This window comes from Rhinolophus sinicus, chromosome 16, assembly GCF_057876585.1.
Source record: "Rhinolophus sinicus isolate RSI-liver-muscle chromosome 16, RSI-T2T, whole genome shotgun sequence".
NCBI lineage: Eukaryota > Metazoa > Chordata > Mammalia > Chiroptera > Rhinolophidae > Rhinolophus > Rhinolophus sinicus.
Genome location: NC_142516.1, coordinates 2,233,295 through 2,260,338, shown reverse-complemented (window position 1 = coordinate 2,260,338; position 27,044 = coordinate 2,233,295). Strand labels below are relative to the sequence as shown.

At 58.7% G+C, this 27,044-nt stretch overlaps 1 protein-coding gene across 2 annotated transcripts in view; it reads left to right on the top strand.

Moving 5' to 3' along the window:
* The window catches only part of COL5A1 (collagen type V alpha 1 chain), a 148,719-nt gene that overhangs the window by 40,980 nt on the left and 80,695 nt on the right, over positions 1 to 27,044 (top strand). For both annotated transcript variants that reach the window (XM_019718217.3, XM_019718216.3), the window contains exons 3-9: positions 934 to 1,147; positions 2,120 to 2,282; positions 19,783 to 19,914; positions 21,057 to 21,194; positions 21,758 to 21,997; positions 22,925 to 23,092; positions 23,331 to 23,387. In XM_019718217.3, the coding sequence (XP_019573776.2) occupies positions 934 to 1,147; positions 2,120 to 2,282; positions 19,783 to 19,914; positions 21,057 to 21,194; positions 21,758 to 21,997; positions 22,925 to 23,092; positions 23,331 to 23,387 (1,112 nt within the window). The remainder of the gene's footprint in view (positions 1 to 933; positions 1,148 to 2,119; positions 2,283 to 19,782; positions 19,915 to 21,056; positions 21,195 to 21,757; positions 21,998 to 22,924; positions 23,093 to 23,330; positions 23,388 to 27,044) is intronic.

Below are 27,044 nucleotides of genomic sequence, written 5' to 3'. Positions count from 1 at the left end.
TCTGCTTCCGGCAGCTTCGGGGAAGCACATTGACTTGGCCGGAGCTTTTCTGGCTGACTTGACAGCACATCCATTAGCCCCTGGGTTCTAGGCAGGACTGGAAATTGCACACGGTGGTGGGAAAACGGCTGGCTTCCCCACCAGGATGGTCCACGGGGAGGAGGCGGCCACGGCCTCCTGTTGCTCTGGGAAGAAGGAAAGGGAAGGGGTGTGTGTAGAGACGTCTGGAGCATGTGGCGCAGGCCTGGGCGCCTTCTGCAGGGCCCGCTTGGGTCTGGCTTGTAGTGACCAAGTTGTACCTACCTGTGTTACAGGAGCCTTCCCTCCTGTCAGCACAGCAGGGCTCGCTCTTTCTTTTTTCCTTTCTCCCTTCTCTCTCTCGATCTCTCTCCCTCCCACCCCGTCGCCCCCGATTGAAGTCTTTTGATTTCTTTCTACTTTGTCTGTTTTGCACCCCCCCCAGGAAATGGCAAACAGTGTAGTTGTGCTTGTATCCCCGCCTGCTGCCTTCTTCCCTGCTCCAGCTCCCTCCAGAGGACGTACTCTGCTAGGCTCAGCTTTAGGCATTCCAGAGGGTGCGAAGATGGCTGTGAAACAGCCCCTGTCCAGAGGAAGCTCCCCTTCTAGGAGGTTCTAACTAGGATTCACACACAGACACACTAAAGTGTAGGAGCTGAGAAGATGGCATGGAAGGCTCTCAGCTGGAGGGACCAATCAGCTTTGCATTTGAACTGAGCCTTGAAGGGGTAGGTGTGGCCATGTGGTGATAGGGAAGGGCTGCAGGAACAGTTTGCTCCAGGGGCAGATGTGCCACAGGCGGCTGTGCACCACCATGTGGTCGCCAGTTTCCTGAGCTGGGTTGTTGGCAGAGAGTAGCTGCTGGGCGTGCTTGGGGTCGTCCCGACTGCATTCTTAGCTCTTCCTCTGTTCCAGCATCTGCATTTCCTGAGGACTTCTCCATTCTAACCACTGTGAAAGCCAAGAAGGGCAGCCAGGCCTTCCTGGTGTCCATCTACAATGAGCAGGGTATCCAGCAGATCGGCCTGGAGATGGGCCGCTCGCCTGTCTTCCTCTACGAGGACCACACGGGGAAACCGGGCCCAGAAGACTACCCCCTCTTCAGGGGCATCAACCTGTCAGATGGCAAGTAAGTGGGCGCCACTCAGCAACCAGCCCTTCTCCTTCCGGAGGGTCGGGCAGGCAGGCTCGCTGGCCGGATAGGGCCAGACCGCAGGATGTGCTGATAGCAGCGTGGTGCCGAGACGCCCACAGGTGGAGGGAGCACTGGGCGTGGAGTCCTGAGAGCTGGGTCCCCGTCTCGGGTCATCCTCTGTGGCTCCGGGGCATCCTGTCCTCTCCCTGAGCCCCATGTCCCTTTATAAAAGGCACTAAAGCGCATCAGGTGCTAACCTCTCGGTGTCAGAAGGGACCCGGGAGGTCGTGTGGTTGTACCCTACTTGATTCAGACAGGATCTAAGGAGTCCTGATGGCCACAGTCACATGAGATGTGGGAATGAATGATTCAAAAGAAAGCAGGCCTTCCCAGAACTGTGTTGGGTGTGTACCTAAACCCTGGTACTTTGCTGGCTGACACGTGTGAGGCCACGTGCGATGAAGACCTTCAGGCCGTGACCCAGCCCCCCCGTCCTCCCCCCTCCCCGCCGTATTTCTCACTGAGAGTTTTCTGGAGATCCCTCAGTTTCACCATTCCCCATCAAACTCGGTGTTCTCCAGCAGCCTGCGGTTTGCCACGGGGGTGCATGCGGTCCACACAAGGCAGTACCACATGTCTCCCTGCACTAGACCCCGCGAGCCCTCATGGTTCAGAGCCTGTGCTTGGGGCTTCCCCAGGAGCTTGTGGGTTAGACAGCGGACCTCGTCTGAGAGACGAGAAATCTGAGGCTTCCAGAGGTGGGATGTGCCTCACGATGGCCATGGTGTGGCTGGCATCTGTGCCCACATGTGTCCTGACTGCAGCGGCCCGGCTCCAGAGGGCTCAGCCCATGACGCTGGTGCAGGAGGCAGGCTTCTTCCTTGGATTTCCAGCAGTTTGCAGCAGAGTCACCTGAACTGGCGACCGAGCTGCCCGTCACCCACCGCGTTGTCTGTTTCTTTGCAGGTGGCACAGAATTGCACTCAGCGTCCACAAGAAAAATGTCACCTTGATCCTGGACTGTAAAAAGAAGGTCACTAAGTTCCTGGACCGCAGTGACCACCCCATTATAGATGTCAACGGCATCATTGTGTTTGGTACCCGGATTCTGGACGAAGAAGTGTTTGAGGTGAGCAGGAAAGGCAGCACACCCCACGCAACACGGGGGCCAACACGGGGGCAGGCACTGCCCAGACGGAGCCTCCGAGGCTGTCCCAAGGGGTGCTTGTGGCCTGTGGGGCTGCAGAGGCCACGTGAAGACAGCAGTGGCCGCCCTTGTCCAAGGGCCCAGTATCCGTGTCTCCCGTGGCAACTTGGGAGGGACATGGGGCTTTGGGGAGCTGTGACCTGAGGCTGGTGGAAACATGCCGACTCCTGCCTTCTGACATCCGAGGGCCGTGCTAGGATAAGGGACAGCTGCCTTCTGGGTGGACATGGAGGGCAGAGCTCGGCCAGCCAGTGGGAGCCTCAGGAAGGCGCATGCCTCCACAATGTAGAGGTGTTCTAAGTCGGTGGTGCCCACTGTGTCGAGCCTGGAGCCCAGCTTTCCTGGGCAGTGCCTCAGGAGCTGGGCAGAGTGGGCCCTGGGAGCCTGCACTTCAACCTGTGGAGTCTGTGTTTCTCCCCTTCACACATTGGGGTTCAGCATAAGATGATGCTGGAGAACTGTGTCCACAAGTAGGTGACGACTGCAAGTACTCAGTGCCTTGGAACCTCCTGGCGACCCGTAGGCGTTCAGATTCCTAGGCCCCGCCTCCGTCCTGGGAGTCTCCCAGAGGCAGAGACCAGGACAGACAGCATTTCCTCCCGGTGTCCCCGAGAGCCTGTGTGAGCCCCTGGCCATGTTCACACACGTGGCCGTGTTCACATGGCCCATCCTGGGCCTGTCTAGTCCCCACCTCGCCAGTGCTCACACCTGAGGTGGGGCCCCTGGGTGCTTGCGTCTACTCAGTGAATGGAGGCCCCTGAGCTGGACAGGCATTGACTTGGTCCTGGGGCCCTGCCTGCGGCACCAGAGGGAGAGGGAACGCATGCTCACGGCCATTTCTCACAGTGATGACAGCTACTAGTGGGGAGGGCTATCGAACCCACTGGCCCTGCACCTTTGCGCTTGTGAGAAGAATAAATTCCTGAAGTCCCCTCTTTCTATAAGTCATGCTGGGGGCATGGGGCATAGCTGAAACACAAGTTCAGGCTCACGCTGGCCTCGGGGCGGGGGTGGGGCCTCAGGCAAGTCCTTGTCACATGGCGAGCCTCAGCTGTTCCAGCTGGAAAAGGGACTCACAAACACAGCTGCTTCCTAGGGGCACAGAGCCCATGAGGGTGGATGCGAGCTGCACCCACATTGCCTTCCTCAGAGGAAGGGCTGTTCTCGGTATTGGAGCAGGTAGAAATGTGGTCCAGTGTGGACAGCCAAGGGCAGACCGGGGCAGCCTCCTGTGTGGATGCAGGGGAGAGCTGGGGAGCCGGTGTGTGAAGGGGGGTCTGTAGCTCCTGCCAAGACTGGCAGCCCATGTGCGGGCAGGTTCCCAGGACAGCTGAGCCTTCGGGACAGCAGGGTGGGCTGGCGCCCGGATCCAACTGGCAGTGCCAACTTTTGCAACTTCTGGAGACACACCGTCTGAGCATGCTTCCAGCCAGACTTGCCCAGGGATCCAGGATGAACTGGGGGAGGCCGGGGCCGTGCTTAGCCAGGCAGGAGGTAGCTCCAGGGCTCCCCTGGGAGCTTGGGGGTCACACAGATGTGGGTGGAGTGTTGGCTGGTGTAGACCTCTTGCTGGTGGGAGGATCCAGGTGTAGCAGGTGACGCTGCTGAGCTTTAGGTCTCGCATTTGTAAAGCGTGGGACCAGTAATGGCGCCTCGGGGATATTTGGGAGCTAACCTGGGCACACCTGTGAAGCGCTCGGCTTGTGTCCCTGCTTCAGGAGCCAGGTCACTTGCCACCACCCAAGTTGCTGTTGGTGGAAGTTCTGAATCAGGAGGTGGGAAGGTGTGCGGAGTGTGCTGAGGCCGCCGCACAAGGTGGGTGCGGATTAATTTATCACGCAGGAGCTTTTCTGTGTTGTGCCAATGGTTTGTAATTGCTAGTATCTTTTGTGTGCTCACAGTGTGCCTTTTGTAGGAAAGATTCAGGAAAAAGCTTTGTCTCTCTGAAAAAAATTAGGATCCTAAAAATATTAGGACCCCTAACTGAGCCAGAAATGCTGTTTTGCCATGAGCACAAATGTATTCAGAATCTACTGCTGTAGGGAGGGCAGGGCTGGGCCGGAGTCCCAGTGCCACCGTTTACCAGCCGTGAGGTTATGGGTGAGCTGCCCAGCCTGTCTGAGCCTCAGTGTCCCCATCTGTCAAATGGGGACAATAACAGCGCCTACTTCATGGTGTGTGTGTGTGTGTATGTGTGTGTGTGTGTGTGTGGCCCACAGCCAGCATTCCATAATTGGTCCCTACTGGTCTTATTACAGGATGGAAACAATTTATAATTTTGTAGAAGAAATAGATCTCGACAGCCCGTTTCCCTTCTCTGCTTGTCTCTCCAATAGACAGGGCAGGTCTCACTGTGCAGCTGAAGGCAGGCAGGCTTTTGACAGAGAGAGCAGGTCAGGAATTTGTTTGCAATTCTGGAGGGACCTTCTTCCGGTCGTAGCATTGGATTTGAGGGAGTGTGGCTGCCAGGAAGGAGGGGTTTCATTGACCACAAGTTGTTCGTGTTCCGAAGGGGGTGTTTCCCTAGCTGCCGACGCTGTGAAACCTGTTCACGGTGGAAAATGCCACCTGTGTTTTCTAATGACCAGTGGGAGGTGGAGATGCCTCCACTGACCCCCGAGCGTCTTTTTCTCTTTTTCTTTTTTCCTTCATGGGGCAGTGATAAGTGGGGTGGGTTGGCCTCGTATTCCCCGCCACCCTTCATGTCTTGGCGAGTGAGACAGAATTTTTACTTGCTTTGAAATAAAAGTGATTTAACGCCTTACCTTCCAGCAGATCCCAAGTAATGATACTTCACATTTTAACCACTTGGCTTCTAGAGAAGGCTCTTTAAAAGGAGGGGCCAGCACCGTTGAAAACTGTTTCTCCAGTGGCCACATTCTTCCCCTGGAAGGATGACTTCCTCTCATTAAGAGCCAATTTGTCCTGCAGCTCCAGCAGGGGATGCTGGGAACTTTGGTGGAGGGCCAAGTCACCTTGGCACCACACGCTGAGTTTTGTGTTCAACTCTGTTTCCAGGCAGGATTTGCCAAACTGTAGAGTGTGTTGGGGGCACTGGGGTTTTCCCGGGGTGCGTGTGGCCCCACAGAGGCTCTCTTTGTCCGCAGTGAAGCACTGTTGAGAGAGAGAGCTGGGTATGGAGACTGAAAGCCAATATAGACGCTTCCCCCGCAGTGCAGGGCCCAGTTTTACCCGATGGCACCATGCCCCCGGGCCTCCCTGGTTGTGTGACCGAAGTGGGCATTGGCAGCCCCCGTTCCCTTAGTCTCCCAGCCCTGGTGTGAGCCTGGCTCTGATGGGGCCACCCTGTGGTGTGGGGGACATTGGATGTTCCAGTCCCTTCCAAACCCACCACCGTGATGTTCCTGGGAAGTTGTATGTCCCGTGTCCTGTTCCCTTCTGGAATGTGGCTGTGCCCTGGGTCCAGTGAGCAGCCAGGGGTCCCAGGGCATCGCTCCCACCCCTGATGGGGAGTAGTGCTGGGCAGGCCGAGGGCCCACTGTGGGGGGAGGTCGGGAGCTATTCTTCAGACCCAGATGCAGAGTTCCTGCGGGTCTCACTGGTGGAGAAGTCTTGTTTTCATCTAGGGCTTAGGAACAGTTTTGTGTTGTTGGAAACACAGGCATGGCTGCCAGGGAGAGCGTGAACATATGGCAGGAGCGGGCAGTGGTTGTTGGTCTTCAGTGGCAGAGCTAGGCGGGAGGCTGGTCAGGGCCAGCACTGACCAACGGGTCCCGTGACCACGTGCCACCTGTGTGCTCTGCCCTCCCGCCAACCGTCCCCATGCCTGGCAAGCCACCACCAGAGAGACTGAGTAATCTGCTGAAGGTCACCCAGCAGAACTGCAGTGGAGCGGGCTTGGTGCCCAGATTGGCTGTTGCCGAGAGCCAATGGTCCCTTCTGATGTCATGATGGAGTGTGGGTGCAATGGTTCCCGCGGTCCCTGCGTCTCTGTCCACCTGACCGAGGGAACCAGGACCGCAGAAACCAGGTCATGACCTTCCCCAGCCAGGGCAGATCCTGGGCGGCTGCTTTGTTTCCATGGCCCTGTACACGCCCCAAGGACTTCGGAGTCCCCTGGCCCGTGGAGTTTGTGAAGCCCGGGAAGCTGCAAGGAAGAGCCAGCACAAGCCGTGCGCAGGGGCAGTGGCTGCCAGAGCTGGTCTTCCCCACGTGGTCACTGACCTCCCCGCTGAGCACCCTCCCCCTGCCCGGCTGTGACACAAGGGGCCGATCAGGAGAGTCTGCACACCCCTCCCTATCCCTCGGCTCATCTGGGGACCTGAAGCTGGCCAGCATTCTAGCTGGAGGGGCCTAGAGAGGTGGGACTGGGACGCAGGACAGGGCCTGCGGCTCGGTCGGGGCTCTGCGGTGGAAGGACCCTCCTCTGGGCTGAGCCACGATGGGAGGGGGTGTGGAAGAGGAGGCCACCTCAGGACAGGGAGCCAGCGAGTTCTGGGCCAAGAGCCAAGTCTGCTTCAAAGCTGTTGAGTGTTTCAAGGGGCAACAAGACCAAACAGACTGTAAACTGGGCCGTGCTCTGCAGATGTGCCCAGTGTCGGTAGGAAGAGACGGCCGTGCACCCGAGGAATGTCCCTCTGTCCATCTGCCCTCCTTTCAGCTGCTTGGAAAGACCCAATGCCCAACTCCCTTTAGCCAGGAGCCTGGCTTCTCCACCTTCACGTTCTTTCCTGGAATTTCCCGGGGCAGGAATAGGGCCTCTGCCAAAGAGGCGCTGTCTTACCCTGTTTGTCTGAAAATAAGACCTAGCTGGACAATCAGCTCTAATGCATCTTTTGGAGCAAAGATTAATATAAGACTCTATATTATATTATATTATATTATATTATATTATATTATATTATATTATATTATATTATATTATATTATATTATATTACAGCTGGTCTTATCGTAAAATAAGACTGGGTCTTATATTAGTTTTTGCTCCAAAAGACGCATTACAGCTGATTGTCTGGCTCGGTCTTATTTTCAGGGAAACGCGGTAGCAATCACGGAGGCAGCCTGGGGTTCCTCGCTCATGTGAATGGTGACTGGCGTCAGGCTCTCGAGGCAAGAGAGCAGTGTGCTTGGCCCGAGACCTGGTCCATGTCTCCTCTCTCACTGTTCAGGCTGTGACCACTGAGCCCTCTGACCCCCCAGGACACATCCTGACACCCACTACTTGCCAAGCACCTCCCAGGGAAGCCAGTGCTGGGCACAAAGAAGGGGGGCTCAGGAAACTGCTGTCTGGTGAGCTTCAGAGCTGACAGATGCATAATTGGGCACAGGGGGTGGGGTGGGGGATGGTGTTGGAACCGAGGAAACGCCGGAGTCCAAGGGCCAAGCAAGTGTGGAGCACGTTGGGCGTGACTGGGAGCCCAGACCTGGGTGCCAGTACAGGGGTCCCATGTCCCGGACCATGTGCTGGAGGAAACGCTTTCTGTGGCTGGGGTGCACCATGGCTGTGCTGGACCCGAAACACTCCACCCGCACTGTACCCACACCGGGCCTGTCAGCCTCGGTCTCCCCACGGCTGTCAGTTTGACCCGAAGTTCTCTGTCCAGAGGAGCCACAGATGCGGCCTGGCGTGAAGGCAGCCCAAGGGGCCCATCGTGCGGCTGGCCGGCCAGCTCTGCATCCACCCTCATGTTCAGGCACAAGGTGGGATGGTGGCAAGAGAATCTGCTGTCGGGGCAGCGCTGTGGGCTCTGCTGGGCTGTCTGTGTCCCCCACCCCCACTTGGGGACAGCATCCACAGGTCAGGGGCTTTCCCTAGGTCCACTGGTGTTTCTGTAGTTGGTGCTGCCAGTTGGACCCACGCTGGGATCAGGAGGCGCCAGGCTCTGCTGGGCGGGCAGGCGGCACCACGACTCCACGTAGCGTGTGGTCCAGAGGGTCAGTCCCCTGCTGCAAACACAGGCCCCCTGGCGTGGTGAGCCAGAGCCCGCTGTCGGCCCTGGCCGCAGGGCCTCGCTGCCCCGGGTCTCCTCACTGCCCGGCTCCTGCTGGAACTGGCAGCTCAAGGGCTGCCTCTGCCAGGGCTGCGTGGGGCAGCTGTGCTGGCCATTCTGAGCGCAGGGCCCACGTCCCTGCCCTGCCCGGGCCGGTGTGGCCACGTGTACAGTCCCCGTAACTCCCAGGGGAGACCCTGGCACGCAAGGCAGCAGAGCGACAGTGTCTGCATGGCCTGCTGTCACCAGTCTAGCCCCACGTGCCCTGACTTTAGATGAGGACATGGAAGCTCCCGGGGTTCAATCATGGGCCCGCGGTCCAGCCTTGGGGGAGGGACAGCTCACACCCAGGCTTCCCCACTGTACACAGCACTTCCTGGGCAGGGCCTGGTAGAGGGCAGTGGGCGTGGCCAGGCCCAGCTGCAGGTGCAATGCACCTGGAAGGGCCTGGCCCTTCCCACTCTGTTCCAAGCCCTATGTCCACCCCAGTCCCTGATGTTTCCTTGGTATCCATGTGGGCTTTCCCCGGAGTGCCGCCCTGCCAGGTCAGGCTGGGTCTCAGCTCACCCACTTTGCAGCGACTTTCCCTAGTTCCTGGGCAGGGCAGGGATGTTGCAGTCTCCATGAGTTTCCTGCAGCTCTTCTAATAAATGTCTGTAATTTGGTGGCTAAAAAGGCAGACAATTATTCCCTCCCGGTTCTGGAGGCTGAAATCCTAAATCCAGGTGTCGTAGGGCTGTGCTCCCTCCAGAGGCTCCGGGGAGGGACCTTCCCGCCTCTGCCGGCTCCTGGGGCCCCAGGTAGTCCTGAGCTGTGGCCACGTCACTCCGGTCACTGCTCCGTCTCCACGTGGCTTTTCCTCTCGTCCCTGCTTCTCTGCTCTGTGGGTCTTATCAGGTCACTTATCACTGGGTGTGGGCCGCCCTAATCCAGGTGAGCTCATCTCCAGACCCTTACCTTAGTGACGTCTGCACACACCCTGTTTCTAAGTGAGGGGGTGAGGGCCTGGACCTTTCTTTTGGGGTCACTATCCAACCCTTTTGCTACAAGCAGTGTGGGGAGGGATTGTCTCCCATTAATTCCTGCAGGGCGTGTGTGGTTAATGAAAAGCATGTCTCTAGGTGTGAGTGTTTTGTTGGTTTCAAATGGCGGCTTTCTCAGGCTGCTGGGTTGTGTCGCTGAGGAGGGGGAGAGGATGGTTGGGCAGCCCTGTGCGTGTCTCCCGGCTCGGACGGGTGGCTGACTGGCCAGTGCAGACAGTGAGCCGGGAGTTTGAGGTGCGTTTTGCCTCTGGTTCAGGTACAGGAAGGGCTGGGCAGTGAGCGAGTGTGGGCCTGGACTCCTGCCTGGTGCAGCTGGCAGGCGGCCTGCAGGCGGGAGCTCGGTGACATAGCAGGGGCTCATGTTGGTGTCCGTGCCCAGCAGCCTTCATCTGGAATGATGCCTTGGGTGTCGGGTTTCCAGGGGTGGGTGTCGAGCTCTGAGGACGAGCCCCTCGCTGGCCTGGGTTGTGCTGGGTGCTCGTGACCGTGAGATCCAAGCGGCCGGGAGGGCAGCATCTACCGAGGGCCCAGTGAGGAGGGGTCCAGAGAGACCCCACAGAGTCAGGAAGGCCTGCTTCTGCCCGTGCCGGGGGCCCTGACACCTGTGACCTGGCTGCAGAAGGCTTCAGGCTTGCTCCGTGGAGACTGGGAGCAGAGGCCAGTGTGCCAGCCCAGACGGGTGACACAGTGCTGCAGGCCCAGCCTTGTGGAGCGATAACACGTGGCTTACAGTGGACTTTCTGATCTGTGGTCCCCTGGGAAGATCAGCGCCCAGGGCTCCAGGAACCGCAGCGCTACAGAGGCTCCAGGGGGACAGATGGGGTCACGTCAGGAGGGCAGGAGGGTGCGCGGCTTTCCTGGAGGAGCGGGATACTGTGTCTGAGCTTCTAGATGCTGCTCCTGCAGTCTCGGCCGCAGTGACAGGGCTGGGGGGCAGAGGACGAGGGGAGGCCCACCCGCCTGAAACTGAGAGCTGCTGGTGTGGGCAGCTGGAGGGCCAGGGGGTCCCACCTCATGCTCGGGGCTTCTTTTTCATGGCCAGCCACCAGGGGGTGCTGGGGAGCTGTGGCTGAGCCCTGGCCCCTCCTTGGGCAAGGCTGGGCCTCAGTTTCCTGATCCAGAAAATGGGGCTGCTAGACTTGTGGTGAGGACGAAAGGCGATGCCTGCCTGACAAAGCCCTCAGCTCGGGGCAGCAGCCAGCAAGCCCGCACCGGGCGTCCCTGTATTTGGTGATGTTGTCTGAGGGCCCCTGGGTGCGGCACACGGTTGCCGTGAACGCTTAGGCTCTGCTGACCACACCGTGGTAGAGTTATAATGACGATAATGATTAGTGTCACTGTCATTTCTGCCATCCGTGTCCAGAGATGGGAGATTCAGAAAGGTCTGCAAGCCGCTCCCGTGGGAGCTGGAATTCATCCACCTGCAGAGTGACTTGTTGGTGGGTTGAAGGTGTGAGAGTGTGGGTGCAGTGAGACCCCTCTGAGGGGGGACACACAGTGGGGCAGGGAGGGGGCTGGCTGTTGGCTGGGTGAATGCCCTGGAAGCCCTTTGGTGGCCGTGAGAGAAAGCCTGCTAGACTGGTTGGGTGCCCGCTCTAGAGCCTGCGTCCCGGGTGGAGGGGCCCAGGTGACAGTCACGCTTTGGTTAAAGGTCTTTGCTGGTCCTGCTCTATGTCTTGATCTCTGAGAACGTGGAAAATCCATCTTAGTTTCGTGTTCCTGCCTACGCCATCCTGGATTCGTGTGGAAGCTCTCAGTGCTGGGAAGGACGGGCACTTGGGGGCCTGCGCCTGCAGCTTCTCCACCCCACGCAGCCCAGGCACTGGCCACTGCTTGTTCAGAAAACCCAAGGTCTGAGATGGCGTGGGGGCTGCACTTCCGTATGGCCTCCTCCCCATCATTCGTCACAGCTGCCCAGGAGACACACATTGTAAAAGCCACCTGCCCCAGGTCACACAGCTTGGAAGTGCCAGGTCAGAGCCTTTCCCTGGATCAGGAGGATATTCCGATTCTCAGAAGAAAGGACAAGGGCTTCGGGTCTCTGCAGTCAGCTTCCATCGCTGTCCCTGTAGACGTGTGACACTCCAGCCCTACAGAGCCACTGCCTGCCCACCACCCTCTCAAGGATGATGCTTGGCGCCTGTTCTCAGTCCTTCCAGGGTTCCAAGGCCTGTAAATGCCCCCATTCAAAGTGACCCGTCCTGCTTCCTGCCCCACCCACCCAGGCCCTGCTGTTTCTTCCTCTCACCCCGGAACCCCTGCCCTCCCTAATCTCCACTGGGATGTCCAGGCTCTCCAGGTGCTTTCTGTCCCACTGCAGCCCGTACAGTCTGTGTCCACAGCAGCTTCTTCAGAAAGGTCTCGGGGGGTGAGCAGGGGGCAGCAGGACTTGAGGACACTGAGATGCCTCGGCCCTCATGGAGCCCTGGAACCTACATAGCGGAATTCATTTCCCCTGAGCACACGCACACTGCCTTCTCCAAGCCTTCCTCGGTTCTCATAATGCTGCTGGGAGGCTGTGTGTTTGACGCCACTTCTCCATAACTAGGAAGTATAGATGGCCTCCATGAGTCAGCCACAGACCCACCCCGTACCTCTCACGTCGAGGTGGCTTGGCTTTGGGGCACAGCCCAGGACCTTGGCTGGTTATGCCACATGGTCTTCTTGCAAATGATGCTTTGGTCCCTCACCATTCAGCTCAAAGCTGGAAGTGAGGACGGGTCACGCATGGTGTGCTAGAACTGGGGAACGCTGGCACAGAGTGTGTGGAGCAGCCCCCCATTCTGCCCGGCCCCCACAGTGGGGTGTGCGTGGTCTGCCTGCGCGTGAGAATGCTTCTTGTGGCTGTGGATTTGCAGAAAGATCCAGAGTCCGGCCTGACTGTCACGGATGACGCCAAGTTACTCTCTTGGTCGACAGAAGGAAGACTCTGCAAGGTCCTTTAGGCTGAGACCATGTTCTGGAACTAAGGAAATGAAATTCAGTAAGGATAAATGTGCGTTTCTGCACGTGGTTCGAAGCAATCCGTTGTATAAGAGCACGATGCGATGTGGTGGTGAAGCATTTCCTACTGAAAGGACGTAGGGGTTGGAGGCTGTCAAGCCCGTGAGCGACCATGGGTGTGACACGGTGTTGCAGCACCCCGTTCAGAACAGACTGCAGCAGGACTGAGGGTCTGGGCTGTGCCCAGCAGAGGCTAAGTGCACACCTGGAGTTGGAGCCGAGCCTGGGGAAGGCAGGGTGGAGAGGGCGTTGGTGACGGAGGGTGGAGAATCGCATCCAAGTGGACAGGATGAGGCGGTGACAGAGCGAGGACGATGAATGGAACATATGTGGATGTGAACACGTAGCATCCACCGCCTCCAAGGCCGGGCTCCAAGGCCACCCCCTCCAGATGCCTTTCTTGACCTCCCCAGGCAGAGCGAGTCACTCAGTCACCTTGGCTGCCCCCTGAGGAAGCTCTAAGCTTGAGACTTGAGGTCTGGGACATTGATTTATCCATCTGTGTGCCCATAAGGCTCATCACAGAGGTGCCACAAATGCTGGTTGAATGAGCGCAAGAGTGATCAGAGCTGACTGCCTTCACGTGGGAGAGGCTGGTGAGCCTCTGTCAGGGTCGTGGTGATGGTGGTGATGGTGGTGGTGGTGGTGGTGGTGGTGATGGTGGTGGTGGTGGTGGTGGTGGTGGTGGTGGTGGTGGTGGTGGCGGTGGTGGCGGTGGTGATGGTGGTGATGGTGGTGGTGGTGGTGGTGGTGGTGGTGGTGGTGATGGTGGTGGTGGCGGTGGTGGCGGTGGTGGCGGTGGTGGCGACGGTGGCGCTAGTGGCGCTGGTGGCGCTGGTGGCGCTGGTGGTGGTGATGGTGGTGGTGATGGTGGTGATGGTGGTGATGGTGGTGATGATGGTGGTGATGGTGGTGGTGGTGGTGGTGATGGTGGTGATTGTGGTGATGGTGATGGTGGTGATGGTGGTGATGATGGTGATGGCAATTTCTGTTTATCTCGGCCTCACTGTCCCAGGCCCACTGTGTATCCTGCACACAGTATCACACTTAGTCCTCAGGATACTGCTGTGGCCAGATCTTATTATCCTCTTTCACCAATGAACAAACACATGCCTGGAGAGAACCAGTGAGGCCCCACTGCTGGCGGAGGAGGGATCCAGCACCCAGGCCGCTTTTGGTCAGCATCTCGCCCCTCTGTATGGTGATGCCAGTCTGTGCCCCTTCCTCTGTGGAGCTTGTCACAAAGTGCATCCTCCCATGATCTCCTCATGCTCATGGTCAACCCAGACCCCACAGGCTTGCTGCTCTGAAAGTTCAGAGGGAAGCAGGATGGGGCTGCTTCACTCACATGCTGCCCAGGCAACGAGTGTGGGCATTTGTGTCTGGGCTGGCTGGTCATCTAAATGTCCAGGGCCACACAGCCGACAGGGGAATGACGTGAGACCCATGCCCTTTACAGAGTCTCATAGGCTTTTGAGGAGGTGGGCCCGTCTGCCTGGCCCCTGACACTGGCTCGGCTGCCCTGTCCCTCAGTCTGAGAATGGAGTGTCCCCTCTCTGAGTTCTCTAAGTCGGCCCCTTTGTCACTGCAACCAGCTTCAGGGTCCAATGAGGCTGGATTTGACCATCCCCCTCCCTGCCCCTGTGCCCTTGGCGCCCGATGGAGACTCAGCTGTGTCATTTCCCAGCCTGCACCAGTGCAGGTGTGAGTAGACCCAACCCTAGTCACCCTGGAGCAGCAGCTGGCTAGTGGCACAGGTGAGAATTGGATGGGGGCTGGAGGGGACTGGTGTGTAGTGGGGAAGTCAGACAGGGACCTGGGAAGCGGGACCTGGGCTGCAGCAGGAAGTGGTTTATGACCACAGGGAGATATTTCTTTAGCACTTGCCCAAATAGTGTTAGTCTCACTCTCAGACTCCACGGGTTCTCCAAAAATCATGGAAAAAATGATCTAGACCTCCTCTGGCCAGGGCCTTTGCTTTTCCATTGTGTGACTCATGGATGAAAAATATTACAACCAGATTGTAAATGGGATTTGTTTGGGTCACAAGAGCCTGAACAGGAGAAGCAGGTGGCCTTTTATGTGTGACATCTCCCAGGACCTCAGGAACTGGCTCGTGGAAGGAGGGCCTGGTGTCTCCTGGCCATTGCACTGACCATGTCTGTCAGAATCCACCAGGCTTTCTGGGAAGGAGGCTTTGCAGGGCGGACAGTGATGGTGTGTGCCCTCACACGTCCTGGGTGATCTGCACGTGGGTGCCGCCCCCCTGTTGCTCGTTGGGAAATGCAGCCCTGCTTCAGCTCCTGTTCACAGAGGCGGGCGGGCGCCCCCCTCCCAGCAGCCTCAAGCTCACTCATTGAATAGGGAGGAAACCGTGGCAGTGCCTCTTTGGGAACACACCTAAGTTTCATTGGGTTGGGGTGGGAACCCAGGGTTGCTGGCCTCCTCCCTCTGTCCTGTGAGAGCCCAGCTGGGGCGCCCTGCACCCTCCCTAAGCCACAGGTGGCCACGCCGACTTATTCTGGGCTGCCTTTTGCGCAGATGGTGCAAACCTGTGGCCAGTCCCTGGCAGCAGGAAGGTGGGTGCCTTCCTCTTGGTTTTGTTCCGTGAACAGCACGCTTCTAACTATCCTTCCCACAGCCTCCAACAAAAAGTTTGTTTTCTCAAGTTATCTGTGTCTCCTTTATGAGTGTGAAGTGCTCTGGCTAAAAATAGGCTACAAAAATCACAGGAAAAGCCACGCACGGATCCCCGCGGGGCCTTTTGGGGTGGCAAGGAGGGGCCCTGGTGCCGCCAGGCTGCTCTCCCCCAGCAGAGCAGGTTTTGTTGAGAGGAGGAAGGCAGCAGTGAATGGCACCGAGAGGGGATAAGGGGCGACAACACAAACACGCCAGCCTGGGACGTGCCCGTGGGAGAGCCTCCCTCATTTGGGCAAACTGGACGCCTTCCATCTCCAGTCCCCAAGGTTGTAAAGCTCTCCAACAAAAACTCTTCAATTTCCTCCACTCACAGCAGACGCATTGGCTGGATAAAATCTCATTATCAGAAAAGGCAGAACTGATTCCCTCAGCAAAACGTTCCCGGCTCAGCGAGGGCCAAGGACAGCATGCGTCCTGCTGTGTCCCAGCAGCTGATGGCCTCTTGGGCTGCCTGGCCTATCCTACCGCTAATTGCCGGCCGGACCCGGGCTGGAAAGTGAAACAGAGTGGCTTCAATGACAATAGGCACTGTGGCAGAAGCTTCTAGGAGCTCAGCAGAGCTCTCCTGACCTGGCAGGAGCAGAAATAGGGGGCGTAAAAGGAGAAAGCTGTGGTCATCATCAGAGCGAGTGATGGAATGAACGTAGCAGGCACCCGCTTCGCTGGGAAGGTGATTTGAGCCACTGTTGGGCAAGCTGCCACTGTAGGGAGGGTTATCATATGTGCAGGGCACAGTACTTGAACTCCAAGGGGACCAGGCAGCTCTGGGGTCTGTGCCCTTTCAAGAGGGGCCCTCTCCATGAGCCTTAGTTCATGCTGTGTGAAGTGGGACAAGAGAAGAAACGAGGCTGCCACTCCATCCTGGAGAGGCCGCGAGGACAGGTGAGGGCTCGTCTGAGAAGTCACTCTCTTCCAGATGCGACATGGACAGGGGATGTGAAAGACCGGGGCCGCACGGGACAGGGCACCTCAGAAAGCCGTCATGTCAGGCCTGCAAGTGGGGTCAGAGTGTGTGCCAGCAGCCCTAGGACTGATGGGCTGTTGCTGTGGGGAGGGACCCAATCCCAGGCCCCTTGGCGTCACAGCAGAGCCCTCCGAGGTCAGCAGCCAGGGCTGGCCAGCGGTGGTAATGTCCCTTCACTTTCTCCTGCAGGTCCTTAGGACAGGTGCTCCTTTTTTGTTTCTTCAGATGTGGGTCAGCCAGGCCAGACGGTCACACAGAAGCCATCCTCTGCATCGTGTGTGCACACAGGCACACACGCAGGAAGCACACAGGTGCACACATGCACTCACATACACACCAAGCAACCTTAGACCCTACAAATGGGCTGTGGGGATTGTTCGGCTGCCTCTAGGGGAAGGGGCAACAGGTTTGTCCAAGGTCAAGGCCCGGCTACAAGAGGGTTCCTGGTCGTCAGGCGCCCCCCCCCCAAAGGCCACCCAGAGCTGAGAAGTCCTAGGGTGTCCTCAGTGCCTCCAGAAGGGTCAGGGCCCTGCCCACCAGCAACTCTGACCTAAGGCCAGCCTCCTAGAGCTGGTGTCCAGCTCCGAAAAGGCCAGGGGCTCACTGTGTATGGTCCTTATAGCCGCAGGTGAGCGTCCTGACTCAGCCCTGGGCTCCAGCCTTCAGCCCTGTCCCCCCAAGACACAGACACCCCTAAGCCTTGGGCAGTCCTGCTGACTTGTTCCCAGGCCCCCGGCATCTCTCACCAACAGCCGCTGTGAACGGCTCCACCAGGAGAGGGGGCTGGCTTCACAGGAGGCATCATGAAAATGCTCTCAAAACACCCATAAAGCTGTGATCGTTGGCAATATGACCAGAATATTGACCAGAAAGGCAATATGTAGCAGAGAGGGCCGGCCGAGGCTGTGCTGTCTCCAGGTCATTGGTGGTGGTTGCTGAGAGCCCTGGGCTGAGAGGAGACAGAGCACAGTGGGGACGCCATCTCTGCAAAGGACACACAGGTATTCAGCGTCCCCAGCCTGAAAAGTCTAAGTGCAGGGAGCTTGAACAATGAAAGTTCTGGCTTCACAGTATTGCTCAGATTTCTCTGCCTGGTCTGATCGAGCATGGAGGAGGGCAGGGGAGGCCGAGGTTTCCTGTGGCTGAATGGGGGCACCGAGGCTCCCGGAGGATGTCGCCGGGCTGGTGGATGGCTGGGCTGGGCAGTCTTGTACATGCCCCCTTGCTCCAGAGAGAAATTAGTTGGCTCTGATTGGACATTTTAGAAGGAGTTTCTGAGATCTCCCTGGGGACGTCAGGAGGGGCATTCTCCAAGGGGCTGCCTTTGGCTCAAAGAGGAAGGTGGGAGTTGGGTGAAGACTGTACGGGCCCTCGTCAGCCCTGACTGCACCTTTGGGTGCCCAGAGCTTCGTGCATCCCCAACACCTGTGCCTCAGTTCCCCCTTCTCCACAGTGGGGGTGGGGTGGCCAGACCCCTGACCCTGGAGAGATGCACCCACAGAAGAAACAGGCATGTTTGTTAAATCCCACTGAAGAATTTGGTGGGAAACATGATTTTGAACCAGCGCAGGTGTTTGCAGTGGAGGCCGTGCGCCAGGAGGAAGCCGGTTCCTGCTCCCAGCGCCTTGCGGCCAGCCCCCAGCTCAGCACGGGCTCAGCGTGCTGCCATTCGGGGAGTCAGCCCTGGGGCAGGCAGGGGACCGGGGCTGCCGAGGGCCAGGTCAGCGCGCATGGGGGCTTGGGTCTGAGGCGAGCGAGGGAAGCACGTCCCACCCGCACCCATTCACAGATTCATGCCATGGACTCGGCCCTGCCTGGTGCCCGGTGCTGAGCCCGAGCCCTGGGATGCGAGGGCGGAGAGGGCTGGGACCGTCCCGGCCCTTCCCCAGGGAGCTGCCATACAGTGTGCCGGCTGCTCGGCCCAGGGCGCCCCAAGTGCCAACGGTCACGGCCGCCCCCTGAAGCCCCCAAGTCACCTCTTTCTTGCAGTAACTGCATTTGGAGAACATATACTCAGATGTCAAGCTGCCCATGAAAGGAGAAAATATTTTATTTGAATCGGATGAAATTTGAACTAGAAGTCCTGTTGCTTAATGAAAACGTGTGGTTTTGATTCACTGTTCCTGTCACATGGTTCTCTTCTGCTGGAGAGTTTAAAGTGTGGGCCAGGAGCCGCTGACATCCAGAGGGAGGAGAGGGGGCTGAAAGAGAAAAGGGGGGGGGGAGGAGAGGGAAGTGGGACGGGGGAGAGGGAGAGAACAGGAGGGAGAAGACGCGAGAGCTCGGGCAGCTCTACCAGCTGCTGCAGACAGCACGACACTGGGAGTGAAACCTCGGGCAGGCGAGGTGTGGGCAGGAGGGGGTGGCTGAGGTGTGCTGTGAAGCCCCATTGCTGTGGTGGGGCCTGGGCTGCGGTAGAGCAGGCGCTCACTCTGCTTCCCCTTCCTTCTCCAGAGGGAGGAGGCCCGTGGCAGGATGGCAGAGGGGCTGGGTGGGCCTTGGCCCAGTGACCCTGACAGAAGGAGGTCCGTCTGTGTGGGCTGCCAGAGGCGGAGCCGCATGTGGGGGTGGCCTTAGCAGGAGGAACGCTTCCTGAGCCCCGTCTGCATGGAGACGGGCCTGCCTGAGGGGCTCTGAGCAACTCGCTCCTCCTTCAGGGGTTGCAAACCTGAGCGTGGGGGGCATGTGTTTAGGACCACGCCTCGGGGGTCAGTGGGTGGGCCTATTCTGGACTCCAGGATGGCGCCTAGTTCTCCTGCTGGGTCACCACCACTTCACTTCCTCTCTGGGCCCGTTTTCCCCAGAGCCTTTGGGAAGCCAGGGAGGGTGATAGACCCTGTCCCCAGGGCTGTGCACATCACGGGCACCTTGCTTCGGAGCCCTGAAGGCCATCCGGGGACTCACACTTAGTGACTCTGGGTGACACGTCAAGTGATGGCAGGCCATACCTGGTCCCTTTCTGTGTCTCTCTGCCTCCCTGCCACAGAGAAGGGGTTCACACCGCTTCACCAAATGAAAGGCAGGGAGGGCATGGCTTCCTTGCTTGGGCCTGTGGTTCCGACATGTGCAGGATGGCACCACGCCTCTGGGTCACAGTCATGGCACAGCGTTCTCTTGCCTGCACTCCTGGCTCTGCCCTTGAGGAGTGGAGCATGCCTTTTGCTGGACCACAGCAGAGCAGGGCATAGGAGCAGGAGCTGCCCCGGGCCTCTGGCCAGACTCATGGGGGCATCAATGAAAGCCTGGTGAATACACAGACTGGTTGTGTGTGTGATCTTGTCCATGGAGCACAAGGGAAGTCCAAGGTGTCAGGCAGAGTGGGCACTGCTGGGCAGTGGTTCTGTCTGGGCCGTGACTGTATCCCCTGTGTGTGATGCAGTGGCTAGCACTTAGTAGGTGCTCAATAATTGCTATTGAATGGATGGACGGGTGGATGGATGGATAGGAAGGAAGATGGATGGATTATGGATGGATGGTGGATGGTAGATGGATGGAGGGATGGATGGACAGATGGATGGGTGGGTGGAAAGGAGAGACGGAGGAAGGGAAGAGGGAAGATGGATGGATTATGAAAGGAAGGATGGATGGATAATGGGTTAGGCGGGTGGGTGGGCCAGCTGGCTTGAGTGGGTTTTGGAGGCAGCCGCTCTGGCGAGGAAAGCTGGCTGCGGACACGCTCCTTTCCGGCGTCAGGCTGCTCCCGTGTCCCCACATGAGTCCTGGTGTGCCACTTGTTCAAGGGCTTTCTTCCTTTCCCAGGGTGACATTCAGCAGCTGCTCTTCGTCGCGGACCACCGGGCAGCGTACGATCACTGCGAACACTACAGTCCTGACTGTGACACTGCCGTCCCCGACACCCCCCAGTCTCAGGACCCCAACCCCGATGAATATGTGAGTCGGCTCTGGCTGGGTTCGTGGCGGGGGCGGTGGGTCAGGCAGGTAGGGTGGGGTGAGGGGCACAGAAGCCGGGGGCCTCGTTAGTAAACCCACCAGGAGAGAATGTGGAGCGAGTCCCGCAGGACGTTTAAGAACCCTTCCTTTGGGGTCAGACAAGTTTCTAGGTGACAAAGGTGAGGTGTCGCTCTTACCCTCTGGCTTATGACCTGGACGGCGTGTCTGTGAGTGGAGATGCCACAGGTGCCCTCATGGGCTAAGTCCCCTGGGGTGCTGTCTGGAGCTGGCCAAGGAGAAGGGAGCGGAGGGCCGTTTGCTGCAGAAGCTTGGGTGCTCTGGCCGCCAGGGTGACAGCACCTCTGACGAGCAGCCTTGGCGGCCCGAGTGTTTCAGGAACCTGTCCTTCGTTTCGTCCCCCTCACCGGGACCTGCTGTGGCCTGTGCGTCAGGCTTTGTCACGCACCTGCCCTCACACCCCAGCAGTGCCGGGGTTAATTTTTTCTGCGATTCCTTTTCACACTTCCTGTGAGAACCCTCTACCAGTTTTGACTCTCTTCTTCTAAGTATTCGGTGCTGCTCTTTAGCTCTCCTCCCAGTCAGAGAAGGACCGGTGGCCCTCAGGGACCTGTGGGTCCCCTGGCCCGGCACGTCTGAGCAACCTAAGAACAGCCTGGACTGTGCTCCCGGCTGAGTCCTGCAGCCCAGGCCGCCTGGCCGGCCCCTCCCAGTTCCTGGTGTGGAAATGGTCCTGAGGACGAGGGCTGCCCTGTCTCTGTCAAGTCCCTCCCATGTGCTTTGAGGGATCCTGAGTGACAGTGGCATTGCCAGTAGAGCCACAGTCTGGTTGTCCATCCCTCGGGTTCTAAAGGGTCAGAACGTCTGGACCTCTTAGGGCTCAAGTTTCTTTGAAGGGGTCCTGGGGTCCCCCATCTCCTCTCTTGGACTTCTCGTGGGGCTGGCTCAGCTTCCCAAGGACCTGGAAGGGGAAGAAGCCCTTTCAGGGCTCTGTGGGGATTCGTGCCTAGAGCTGGGCATGGCTTCCTGGTGTCCATAGCCCCCGGCTGAGCCCGGAGCGGGACAAGAAAGCAGGCTGGTCTCCGGTAGGGTCCCTGCTTCCTCACGTGCCCGATTATTTCCAGTACCCAGAAGGAGAGGGGGAAGGCGAGACCTATTACTACGAGTACCCCTACTACGAGGACACGGACGACCCCAACAAGGAACCCGCACCCACCCAGAAGCCTGTGGAAGCTGCTAGAGAGACCACGGAGGTGGCCGAGGTCTGGGCGGCTGGGCTGCTGGTCTCTGGAGGCCACAGTGTGGGGGGCTGGGGGGCAGGAAGAAGCTGTGGCAGGTGTGAGTGTGGGGCCGCTAGGTAAGGCCTGGAGACTGGTGGGGGCGGGTGGACGCTCGGTGGGAAAGGAGTGACGGGGTGACTGATGCTATGTGCTTTGTTTGTGCTTATGGGGAGTGTTGGGCAGAGGGCTGCCCGTGGTGGTGTGTGACATCAGGGGGCAGAGATGTGAAGGGGCACAGTCCCCTCCCCACAGGGTGGCCAGGAGACTGGCCCAGGCTGCTGTAACAGTCTGGAATGTTCTCCTTTTTTAAAAAAATTTTGAGATACAAGTCACCCTTTCCAAGTGTGTAATTGAGGGGTTTTAGTCCATTCAGAGCAACTCCTGGGCTGGGCTGCCCCCTCCCTGAGGGACTGAGATGACTCTGCACCCGCAGTCCACTGGGCTCTTGCTTGGCTGGGAGGCCCGTGCTTTCCCACAGAGGAAGCCCAGACCGGGTGGCTGCGCCGGCCACCTCCCCAGCCCGACCTCTCTCTGCCTGGTCTCAGGAGCTGACCCCGCCCCCCACGATAGCCCCTCTGCTGTCGGGCACTGGGGAGGGGGCCGGGAAGGAGGAGGACCCCGGCATAGGGGACTATGACTACGTGCCCAGCGAGGACTACTACACGCCGTCCCCGTACGAGGACCTCAGCTACATCGAGGGCATCGAGGACCCCGACCAGCTCCCCGACCACGGCGCAGGGCCCGGCGTTCCCACCAGCACCCCTGGGACCTCCAACGCCTCCAACGTAATTGCTTTCCTTCTGAGTGGCCTTTGTCGGGGGGAGGGGCGGGAGCCCCCGGTGGCTCCTGATCCCTGGAGAGGCCAAGCGAGGTTGGCGTCCCCAGCCTGCTGAGTCCATCGCAGTGTTGTCAGTTTTTCATCTGCAAAGTGGGTGGAGTGAGGTCCGCCGTCCAGGTCTCTCGGGGTTCGGTGGGGATGGAGGACAAGAGCATGCTTAGGGACAGTGTCCCTGTCTGTGGCCTGGGGAGGGTCAGGCTGGACAGGTGACCAGCTGGTCTTGTGGACCAGCAAACGGGACGCTAGGCGGGTAGTTCTGGGCACATCCTGGGCTTTCCCGTCAGGCAGACCTGGCCTCAACTCGGCGCCAGTGACCTTGGCGAGTGACGTCCCCTCGCTCCATCTCAGTGTTTTCATTTATAACATGGCCCTACTGTGCCCGTCTCCTGGGGTTGTTGCCAAGTCTTCAGCTTAATTCAGCACAGTGCACAGTCCAGAGCAGAAGCTTAAAAACAGCCGTTGTGCCATAATGAATTCGTGGCGGCCACAGAGTAGACACACTGGGTTCCGATGTGTCCAAACCCCTGTTGTTGGGCATGGGGTTAGGGGCATGTTACCCCAAGACTGAGGCCCTGGGGTGGAGCCCTGACGGCACTGACGTCCCCAGGCACACGGCCCATCCTGGCACAGCCCTCGTTAGCCATGGGGCCTTGGGGGTATGGATGCCAGTTTCCACATGGTGAGAGGGAAAAGCTGTGTAAAGAGGCCACCAGGAGCCCCAAGAGCTCTCCCAACAAGTCAGATTCCAGGCTTCTGGGAGGCCACTGTCCCTGGAGTCCTGAGGCTGTGGGGCCTGGAGTCATAAAGGGAGGGGCATCTCTGTCCAGTTGCCTGGCATCCTCTGGGTGACCCCTGCTGCCCCTCTCCCTCTCAGCCAGCTCTGCCTCCGGGGGAAGGGAAGGATGACCTGGAGGGGGAGTTCACTGAAGAAACCATCAAGAACCTGGATGAGAACTACTACGACCCTTACTACGACCCCACTGTCTCCCCGTCGGAGATCGGGCCGGGCATGCCAGCAAACCAGGACACCATCTTCGAAGGGGTGAGGGGCTGGGAAGGTGTGGGGGTGGTGGGCTCCTTACCGGGGGTCCCGAGGGCGGGTCTGACGGCACCGTATGGCAGCCTTGCTCACTTCAGTCTCCTGGGCCTAGGTGTGTGCGCGGTGGGGGGTGGGGGGCTGCCCGGCTTTGTAAGCGTAGTTGCAGCTTTGCCGTCGTCTCAGCCTTTCCTGCCTTTCTCTCCCACTCATTCTCCCTCCATCTTTGTTTTACAAATCCCAGATTGATGGACCACGGGGCGAGAAGGGTCAAAAGGGAGAACCCGCCATCATTGAACCAGTAAGAACATTTTCTTATCCTCTTTATGAAATGGGCGGGGGTTGGGGTGGGGGTCACTGCTTACGGGCTGTGGCCAGACCTGTGGGACCCCTGCACCCCTAGGCCCTGGGCCACTGTGAGGAGCCCCGTGAACTCCACATTCTGCTTATTGCTGAGACTCAGGCCGGTGAATGTTCTGGACCTTGGCTGAGGTGGTGGCTGCTTGGGTTTTGAATTGGTCAGAAGTCTACCCTGTACACTTCAGACCAGCACATGTCACTGTGTGTCAATTGATAAAAAGAGACTCAATTCGGAGAGGGAGGCGGAGCCCCTCTGGAGGGTCGGAAAGGATTGGGGACCTGGGCTGGGCCAGGTGCTGTTGTTTACCACGGGCTCTGTCCCCCACGGCTGGTGCTACAACCGTGTGGTGTGGACTAAGTTCGCTGGAACTGGTGAAAACGCTTATGAAACCACGTCAGGGGAATTTAATCACACAGAGCTGCTCTGAGACTCCTGCTGAATAAAACCCAGCTATGCTGGGTAACGGGATCGTGGGTAAGTTAGGCAAAAACGACTCTCAGTCATGTCTTCATGTGTGGAGCCGTAAGGAAGGGGCCTGAGAGCTGCCCCGGGCCTGGGCCCTAACCCCTCACCCCACCCGCTGTGCCGGGTGGGCGGGGCCCCTGCCTACACGTGGTGGGCACGGCGGTGTGGGCCAGGAAGAGTGGTCCACGCGTCGTATCATCCAAGTGCTGCAGGGAGGGGCTGGGGTCCTGAAGCACAGCCAGTCACGAGGCTGGGGCTGGGCTGTGGCTTGTGCTGCCAGGACCGGGTTCCTGATGGCTGAGCTCAGGACACAACGCTGGGGCCCCAGTGCCCTTCTGGATGGAGAATCATGGTGGCCTCCACTCTCCTGGGGCTCTGGGAAGGTTCTTTCAGAACCTTGATGGATGGCACATGGCAAGCTCTTATCTCGCCAGAGAGACCTGAAGCCCTGGGGCCAGGGCATGTAAATATGTCCCATCGCAGGGTGGAACTTCCAGTGGGCAGAGACTCAACAGTTCTCCTGGCTTGGCCCGTTCCCGGCCCCCAGAAGTATCTGAGGATGTAAAGGTGGTCTTGTGTGGCCCAGGGATGGGACTCGTCGCTCCCACTGGGCTGTGGGCACTGGACACACATCCTTTTCTCAGACTGGGACATCTCCTTTCTGGTGCTTTCTGCAGGTCCAAGGAAGACAGGGTTTATCTGGATGTGGGGGTGCAGAGATGCCTAGGGAGGCCCAAAGCCCGGTGGCCCCTTGCTCAGCCATGCGAGAAGTCCCGACACCATGCAGACGATCCATGGTGTTAGGAACTGTGCAGCCCAGCCTGGGAGGCCATCCCGGAAAAACGGGGTGTGGGAACCACCCCAGTGTCAGTTCCCCGTGGTCCAAGCTGTGCTTACCTCATTGGGGTATAGGTGCTGATAGTGACATTTCCCCAGATGGTTTTGGTCCCCAGGTGGACTTGCTGTTGACTTGGGGTGCCTTTTGTGGTGTCTCCACTGCTTCAGTGCAAAGGGTGTCTTACCCGGGAAGAAAGTAGGAGCCCAGGGCAGGTAGGTACTTAGGTTGTAGAGTCCCGGTTTGGTCCCCTGGCTGGGTGGCGGGGGTGGGAGGGCTCGGCTGTCACCTCTGCCTGGATAAGTTTCCTGTTTGCTCATGTCCCCAGATGGGGAACACTGCATGGAGAACCGTGCATCCCGGCTCCGGAGTGGGGTTGGGGGTGGGCAGCTCTGGGTGTTTGGCTCCAGGCTCCTCTGGTGGGGGTGGGTCAGAGGAGAGGGCGAGGAGACAGGGGCAGTCCAACACAAAACGTGTGTCTACAGAAAACCCATTTCAGCCTCGCTGGGGGAAAACCAGCCATCTGGATGCTGTTAGGGAAGGGTCCCCGCCTCGGGCCCTGGCGTCGCTCCCACCCAGCCCCCAGCCCATTCGGAGTGTCCACGGGCCCTTGGCTAGTATCCCTGGAGGAATCATGTAAACAGTTGGAGTTTCTCAACCTGGAGTGTCGCCAGATGTCCTCAAAGTCTCAGCTCTCATAAACAGATGGCCGAGTCCTGGGAGACGCTGACGTGGTCTCACCTCTGACTGCGCAGGCGTCCGTCCCCATGGAGGTTGGGGGGCCTGTTTCCTCTCGCCCCACCTGCCCCAGGGACCTCCCTCTGGGAGATGTGACTCACTGTCGATGGCGCTCTTGGAAGCAGCTCCTCTCCGTTCATCCAAAGGGACATGGCCGGCTATTTCCCACTCACATCCGGCACCTTCTGTAATGTGTCAGCAGCACCAGAGGCTCCTTAAAAGGACAGTACTCCACTCGGCCGAGAACATCTAAGATAATGATCATTGTGGGGGCTCCCAGCCGTTGCAGGACCTCAGGGGCCAGGCCAGGGAGCCCAGGACTCCATGGTTTATATCCCCCGGTGAATGTCCGTCAGAGGCGCACAAATCACCATCTCTGCCTTCTCTGTGGTTTAAAAAACTTTTTTTCCCCCGTCCATGCTATTTAGCATGTGGATAGACCTCCATTGAGAGGTTTGGGTTTGGCAGTCACTGAAACCTTTCCTGGTAGTTATTCTCCCAGCTGAGCTTTGGGACCGACGTCTGCACCCTGTTGAGGTGTGGACGGGGCTAGCACCCTGCAGCAAGGCCACCGTCTCTGTTGTCATAGACGCACGCTTTGGTGGTGGCCACAGGGGCGCGTCTGGGCGATGGCTTTGCCTGGGAGAGTTCAGGCGTTGCTCTGCTGAGCTCATTCGCCCAGCCGTTTCCAGCATCCCTCCCGAGCGATGCGCCGTGATCTGGGGGGCCCTCCCATGAGATCCTTTCCTGGCATTGCCACAGCGCCCAGAACAGCAGTTGGCATGTCTGGGCAGACAGCTGCAGCCCTGGGCCCACAACAGCCAGTGGTTTCTCTCCTAACCCCAGCTCAGTTTCTGAGCCTTCCCAGCTGCCTTTGTCAGAGCAGGAAACAGGAAAGCTGGATTTACGAAGCCATTTGGACAAGCTTTCTGTGTGCATCTCGCGTGCAAATATTTCTCCGAGTGCACATCTGCGTAAACACAGCGTCCACCCTCACAGCAACTAGGGAGCTGTGACGGGAGGGGCGGGGGATTGGAGGGGCTCTGCAGCCCCCTGAGCAGAAGCCCCCGCCAGCTGGCGCCTGGCGCCTGGGCCGATCCATGTGCCTCTGCTGGTCCCGTCCTCCTTCTCCTAGGAAGACATTCCAGGTTTCACAAGAGGCTCATTCACTTTCGAAGACAACTCCAGGATACAGTGACATTGGTCATTCCTAGAGAGAAGTGTTCGTGTTTCTTTGGTTGGGGGCATGGGGGCAGCAGGCCTGCCCCCAGGCCTGTACATCCAGCCCTCTCACCCTGTCCCAGAGGTCACAAGAATTAGGGAGAATTAGGACATCACTGCATGCTTATGGCCACTGGCCCAGCGTGCGGCCGAAGCCTGCCCAGCAGAGCGGACAGAACCTCCCTGTTCCCAGGCCCCCCGGATAAACCCATCCCTGCTGCATCCTCAGCGTGCAGACCCCGGCAGGGTGCAGGACATCTGTTCCCTCTCTGCAAGGTTGTGCATTGGCTCAGAGCCCCCTGAAGTGGGCATGAAACAGGAGGGGGGGGCTGACCCTG